This window comes from Salvelinus fontinalis, unplaced genomic scaffold (assembly GCF_029448725.1).
Source record: "Salvelinus fontinalis isolate EN_2023a unplaced genomic scaffold, ASM2944872v1 scaffold_0409, whole genome shotgun sequence".
Taxonomy (NCBI): domain Eukaryota; kingdom Metazoa; phylum Chordata; class Actinopteri; order Salmoniformes; family Salmonidae; genus Salvelinus; species Salvelinus fontinalis.
Genome location: NW_026600618.1, coordinates 99,930 through 107,097, shown reverse-complemented (window position 1 = coordinate 107,097; position 7,168 = coordinate 99,930). Strand labels below are relative to the sequence as shown.

The 7,168-nt window shown below is 42.1% G+C and overlaps 1 protein-coding gene across 2 annotated transcripts; it reads right to left on the bottom strand.

Moving 5' to 3' along the window:
* Window positions 1-773: 773 nt before the first annotated feature.
* Window positions 774-6,273, bottom strand: LOC129845943 (zinc finger protein with KRAB and SCAN domains 7-like). Of its 2 annotated transcripts, none has more exons than XM_055913922.1 (4): window positions 5,631-6,273; window positions 5,177-5,274; window positions 4,850-5,027; window positions 774-1,957 (listed from the first exon to the last, which is right to left on the bottom strand). In XM_055913922.1, exons 1-4 carry the CDS (start codon window positions 5,983-5,985, stop codon window positions 1,221-1,223), a joined length of 1,368 nt encoding a protein of 455 aa, XP_055769897.1. In that variant the 5' UTR covers window positions 5,986-6,273; the 3' UTR covers window positions 774-1,220. The 2 variants fall into 2 exon arrangements, with proteins under 2 accessions (XP_055769897.1, XP_055769898.1); XM_055913923.1 differs by lacking the exon at window positions 774-1,957 and adding an exon at window positions 1,965-2,365.
* Window positions 6,274-7,168: the final 895 nt, after the last annotated feature.

Genomic DNA, 7,168 nt, shown 5'->3' with positions numbered 1-7,168 from the left:
GTTAGCCGTCATATCGGCCCACTAGGGAACCTTCCCTATCATTCGTTAGTAACCAGTATCTACTGTTTGCCGTCATATCGGCCCACTAGGGGATCTTCCCTATCATTCGTTAGTAACCAGTATCTACTGTTTGCCGTCATATCAGCTTAGCCCACTAGGGGATCTTCCCTATCATTCGTTAGTAACCAGTATCTACTGTTTGCCGTCATATCGGCCCACTAGGGGATCTTCCCTATCATTCGTTAGTAACCAGTATCTACTGTTTGCCGTCATATCAGCTTAGCCCACTAGGGGATCTTCCCTATCATTCGCTAGTAACCAGTATCTACTGTTTGCCGTCATATCGGCTCACTAGGGGATCATCCCTATCATTCGTTAGTAACCAGTATCTACTGTTTGCCGTCATATCGGCCCACTAGGGAATCATCCCTATCATTCGTTAGTAACCAGTATCTACTGTTTGTTTGCGCATTTCTGTGATTATTTAGTTAGTAAATAAATGATTAAGCAAATTGGTGTATGGATGATTTATAAAAAAAAGTCTGGGTTCGTGCAGATAACCAACAATTTACGACGTTTGGAATGAGACTGACGTGAGGTAAAGAATAATTAATTAATATATGACTAATTGATCAGATATTAAAATATCTGAAGAGTTATATTCAGAAAATTATAACTTTGTAATCTGAAGATTTTCCTTGGTGCCCCGACTTCCTAGCTAATTACATTTACATTATTAGATTAATCACAAAATAATAATCACAGAGAATTGATTTGATAAAATAAGTCTCCACTTTTAATGATGGCAAAGACACAACAACATTCAATTCATATTTTCTAATAAAAACATACAAATATATGTTTGAGTATACTTTGTACCATATCATTTCATATGGTAAAAACAGGTAAACACATTATCAGTCAACATTATAAGACAATGGGAACACTGTGTATGTTCTCTGATGAATTTTAAGTCAATGTGATGTGAAATATCAATATACCCACAAGGAGAAGTAATTAAGTCAATGTGATGTGAAATATACATTTACACACTAGGAGTCATTATTCTCTCCTGTGTGGATTCTCACATATTTTTTAAGTGACTGATGAGTGAAATGCCTTCCCCACAGTCTGAACATTTGTAAGGCTTCTCCCCCGTGTGCGGTCTCATGTCTTCTTTCAGGCGTCCTAATTGGGTAAAAACGCATTGCACTCTGGGATCAGTGGTAAGGTTTCTCCCCTGTGTGAATTCGCTCATGCTCTTTCAGGCTTCCTGACCGGCTAAAACTCTTTCCACACTGGGCGCAACGGAAAGGCTTCTCCCCTGTGTGTATTCGCAAATGATCTTTGAGGGTGTCTAACCGCTTAAAACTCTTTCCACACTGGGAGCAATGGTGAGGCTTCGCTCCTGTGTGTATCCTCTCATGTCTTTTCATGTTAACTAAATGGTTAAAACTCTTTCCACAATGGGAGCAGTAGTAAGGCTTCTCCCCTGTGTGAATTCGCTCATGAGCTTCCAGCTTAACTAACGCAGTAAAACTCTTTCCACACTGGGAGCAGTGGTATGGCTTCTCCCCTGTGTGTATCCTCCCATGTCTTTTCATGTTTCCTAACTGGTTAAAACTATTTCCACACTGGCCGCAATGGTATGGCTTCTCTCCTGAGTGTATTCGCTCATGAGCTTTCAGGCTTCCTAACAGGCTAAAACTCTTTCCACACTGGCCGCAATGGTATGGCTTCTCTCCTGTGTGTATTCGCTCATGAGCTTTCAGGCTTCCTAACCGGCTAAAACTATTTCCACACTGAGCGCAATGGTACGGCTTCTCTCCTGTGTGTGTCCTCTCAGGTCTTTTCAGGCTTCCTAACTTGATCTGGGAGCAGAGGTGTCGTCTTGCTGGTGTTTGTCTTGCTGGTGTCGTCTTGCTGGTCTTTGGTTCCTCCAAGTTTGGTGTCCCTCCTGCCAAAGACAGTGTTTATATAAAAAGAGACCAGAATGAAACCTCCACTCTCCAATTATGTGTAAATTTATTTACATTGCTTTGCCAAGATAATCCATCCACGTGACAGGTGTAGCATATCAAGAAGCTGATTAAACAGCATTACACAGGTGTTCCTTGTGCTGGGGACAATAAAAGCCACTCTAATGCCACAGATGTCTCAAGTTTTGAGGGAGTGTGAAAATGGATTGGGGACTGCAGGAATATCCACTGGAGCTGTTACCAGGGAATTGAATGTTGCTTTCTCTACCATCAGCCGCCTCCAACATCTTTTTAGAGTATTTGGAAGTCCGTCCAACAGGCCTCACAACTGCAGATCAAGGACCTCCACATCGTCTGAGGATCAGCCACCCGGACATCTGATGAAACTGAGGAGTATGTATCTCTGTAACAAAGCCCTTTTGTGGGGAAAACTAATTCTGATTTGCTGGGCCTGGCTCCCAAGTGGGTGGGCTTACGCTCCCACAGACCCACCAATGGCTGCGTCCCTGCCCAGTCATGTAACTGATTAGGGCCTAATAAAGGTATTTACATGACTCATGTAAATCGTTGCGATGATATGTCTGTTCAGTATATATAAATATACAGAACCAGTCAAAAGTTTGGACACACCTACTCAATCAAGGGTTTTTCTTTCTTTTTTTTACTATTTTCTACATTGTAGAATAATAGTGAGGACATCAAAACTATGAAATAACACATATGGAATCGTGTAGTAAACAAAAAAAAGTGTTTAACAAATCAAAATATATTTATATTTGAGATTCTCCAAAGTAGCCACACTTTGTCTTGATGACAGCTTTGCACACTCTTGGCATTCTCTCAACCAGCTTCATGAGGTAGTCACCTGGAATCCATTTCAATTAACAGGTGTGCCTTGTTAAAAACAAATTTGTGTTTTTCCTTCTTAGTGCGTTTGAGCCAATCAGTTGTGTTGTGTCAAGGTAGGAGTGGTACACAGAAGATAGCCCTATTGGGTAAAATACCAAGTCCATATTATGGCAAGAACAGCTCAAATAAGCAGAGAAACAACAGTCCATCATTACTTTAAGACACAAAGATCAGTCAATCAGGAACATTGTCAAGAACTTTGAAAGTTTCTTCAAGTACAGTCGCAAAAAACATAAAGAGATATGATGAAACTGGCTCTAATGAGGACCGCCACAGGAAAGACCCAGAGTTACCTCTGCTGCAGAGGATAAGTTCATTAGTTACCAGCCTCAGAATGGAAAGGAAGACCCATAGTTACCTCTGCTGCAGAAGATAAGTTCATTAGTTACCAGCCTCAGAATGGAAAGGAAGACCCATAGTTACCTCTGCTGCAGAAGATAAGTTCATTAGTTACCAGCCTCAGAATGGAAAGGAAGACCCATAGTTACCTCTGCTGCAGAAGATAAGTTCATTAGTTACCAGCCTCAGAATGGAAAGGAAGACCCAGAGTTACCTCTGCTGCAGAGGATAAGTTCATTAGTTACCTCTGCTGCAGAGGATAAGTTCATTAGTTACCTCTGCTGCAGAGGATAAGTTCATTAGTTACCTCTGCTGCAGAGGATAAGTTCATTAGTTACCTCTGCTGCAGAGGATAAGTTCATTAGTTACCTCTGCTGCAGAGGATAAGTTCATTAGTTACCTCTGCTGCAGAGGATAAGTTCATTAGTTACCTCTGCTGCAGAGGATAAGTTCATTAGTTACCTCTGCTGCAGAGGATAAGTTCATTAGTTACCTCTGCTGCAGAGGATAAGTTCATTAGTTACCTCTGCTGCAGAGGATAAGTTCATTAGTTACCTCTGCTGCAGAGGATAAGTTCATTAGTTACCTCTGCTGCAGAGGATAAGTTCATTAGTTACCTCTGCTGCAGAGGATAAGTTCATTAGTTACCTCTGCTGCAGAGGATAAGTTCATTAGTTACCTCTGCTGCAGAGGATAAGTTCATTAGTTACCTCTGCTGCAGAGGATAAGTTCATTAGTTACCTCTGCTGCAGAGGATAAGTTCATTAGTTACCTCTGCTGCAGAGGATAAGTTCATTAGTTACCAGCGTCAGAAATTGCAGTCCAAATAACTGCTTCACAGAGTTCAAGTAAGAGACACATCTCAACATCAACTGTTCAGAGGAGACTGTGTGAATCAGGCCTTCATGGTCGAATTGCTGCAAAGAAACCACTACTGAAGGACACCAACAAGAAGAAGAGACTTGCTTGGGCCAAGAAACATGAGCAATGGACATTAGACCAGTGGAAATCTGTCCTTTGGTCTGATGAGTCCAAATTTGAGATTTTCGGTTCCAACCGAAATGTCTGTGAGACGCAGAGTAGGTGAACGGATGATCTCCGCATGTGTGGTTCCCACCGTGAAGCATGGAGTGATGGTGCTTTGCTGGTGACACTGTCTGTGATTTATTTAGAATTCAAGGCACACTTAACCAGCATGGCTACCAAAGCATTCTGCAGCGATACGCCATCCCATCTGGTTTGAGCTTATTGGGACTATCATTTGTTTTTCAACAGGGCAATGACCCAACACACCTCTAGGCTGTGTAAGGGCTATTTGACCAAGAAGGAGAGTGATGGAGGGCTGCATCAGATGACCTGGCCTCCACAATCACCCGACCTCAACCCGAATTGAGATGGTTTGGAATGAGTTGGACCGCAGAGTGAAGGAAAAGCAGCCAACAAGTGCTCAGCATATGTGAGACCTCCTTCAAGACTGTTAGAAAAGCATTCCAGATGAAGCTGGTTGAGAGAATGCCAACAGTGTGCAAAGCTGTATTTGTATTAGTCAGGGACAGCCCTACTGGTAACAGATACCAGTGGGCAGATCTATTTATTTGTTCAAACTAAACTACAGCACTTACTTTGATGAGTCAAATCTGATCCTTTCTTCTCTTCTCCTCCTCTCACAGTTCCACTCAGCCCCGTTGTTTTCCTGCAGTCCACCAGCAGCACAGACAACCTCTTCATACCCAGCAGTAAGGCGCTACCGGGAGAGGCACGAAACGGGGACTCCGGGAGGGAGGAAGGGCTAGCGTTGTCCTGGTAACCATAAAGAGGGGACACAAACACATATCATTATGGACGCTGATGTCACTGTTGTCACTGTTGTCACTGTTGTCAGTGCTTTACAGAAACCCAGCCCAGACCCCGATAGAGCAAGCTGTATGCTAGACCAGACCAAGCTGTACCATCTGGTGTTCTGATGTGGAGAAACTCATCTCTGCCTCATCAGCATCAGGATGTTGTTGAGGCTCCCCAGAGGATCCACGATAGTCATGTCTCTCTCCTGTGTGAATGAGAACATCAAACAGATGGTAAACTTATTACCGTCTATTACAGTCATAGGATCTTACAGGAGGCATTAATATATCTAAATGAAATGGGTGCCTTTTGTGTCCCTTTGATATTTTAAGTATAAATTATGCTCCAATATTGAATTTTAAAAGCCCGTTATATTATATAATTTAATTTAATTTAAAAGTCCCAAAAATATATGTACCAATGGCAGATGGCCCCTTTAACAATTCCTACAGTACTGAACAACATATTCAAGTGTAGAACTTCAGTACAATGCCCCTTAAAACCCCCACATTAGTTCAACAACGGCATAGTGTGTGACTCTGTGTTTAAGACAGTACTCACTGGTGTTAATCTGATATTCTGTCTCCTCCTCTTTCACTCCCAAAACGTCTTCCTTCTTCACCTTTATTGAGATAGAACCGTTTAGAGAGGAAGATGGTGCTTCCTCTTCTTTCCCTATAACAACCTCCTCTTCCTCCTTTTTCATTCTGAAAGGTTCTTTCTCTCCTTTCACTGTAATATCCTCCTCTTCGTCTTTCACGACAATGTTAAGCGCCAGAGCTTCTTTCTCTCCTTTCACTGTAATATCCTCCTCTTCGTCTTTCACGACAATGTTCAGCGCCAGAGCTTCTTTCTCCAAACAGCAGACCTCATCTTCTTTAGGGGGGGATGAGTAGTTTAATGAGCTCATAGTCATGTATGTTAGCTAGGTAGCTAGCTAGCTAGTTAGCATTAGCGACTAGCCTAGTGCTTGGCTCAGTATCAGTCTTTAACAAATTTGCAGATTAGGTTCAAGTTAACGTCAACTGAAATGTGTTTTGAACACTGAGATTAGCTAATGCACATTAACATGGCTTAAAACGTCAATCTATCCGTTTTATGTTGGCTTGCAAGCTACCGAGATGGATGAAAGAGTATCCGCGATGTTGTTCCTGAAGAAGAATCCCGTCCAGTCTATTTTTCGTCCAGTCAGTTATACGTTGCAAGATGCATCACCTGAAAGACGTACATCGCCATCTGCTGTCTGGAGTGGGTAACGCAGTTTGGAAACAATTGTTACTACACTTTTGTATTGGAAAGAACGTCATAACAATTGAACAATAAACTGATATATTTTATCTTACGTCTTACAACTAATACGTTCCTGTACACAGACGTAGAAGCTTAATATGAATATGTAGATGATGAAAAAATACCTAGGTAGTGTGTTAATACACATTTACTCTGTTAATTTGTATCTTGATGTGACCATACTGTTTCCTTAAAGCTACGCTACAAAGCTACAACAGGTGTAGGTGTTACTGTGAAATTCTTACTGACAATGTAGTTAAGAACAAAATAAAAAAAGTTACACAATAAAACAACTATACCGTGGCTACAGTGTCAATGTGGAGGCTATATACAGGAGGTACCGGTACAGAGTCAATGTGGAGGCTATATACAGGAGGTACCGGTACAGAGTCAATGTGGAGGCTATATACAGGAGGTACCAGTACAGAGTCAATGTGGTGGCTATATACAGGAGGTACCAGTACAGAGTCAATGTGGAGGCTATATACAGGGGGTACCAGTACAGAGTCAATGTGGTGGCTATATACAGGAGGTACCGGTACAGAGTCAATGTGGAGGCTATATACAGGGGGTACCAGTACAGAGTCAATGTGGAGGCTATATACAGGGGGTACCAGTACAGAGTTAATGTGGAGGCTATATACAGAGGGTACCAGTACAGAGTCAATGTGGAGGCTATATACATGGGGTACCAGTACAGAGTCAATGTGGAGGCTATATACAGGGGGTACCAGTACAGAGTCAATGTGGAGGCTATATACATGGGGTACCAGTACAGAGTCAATGTAGAGGCTATATACAGGAGGTAC

What these genes read in the sequence shown, in the direction of transcription:
- LOC129845943 (XM_055913922.1), bottom strand. Translation starts at nt 5,985, where the DNA reads ATGACTATGAGCTCATTAAACTACTCATCCCCCCCTAAAGAAGATGAG. An exon ending in AGAATATCAGATTAACACCA is followed by an intron (nt 5,275 to 5,630) that starts GTGAGTACTGTC and finishes TCATTCACACAG; the next exon opens with GAGAGAGACATGACTATCGT. An exon ending in CCACATCAGAACACCAGATG is followed by an intron (nt 5,028 to 5,176) that starts GTACAGCTTGGT and finishes TATGGTTACCAG; the next exon opens with GACAACGCTAGCCCTTCCTC.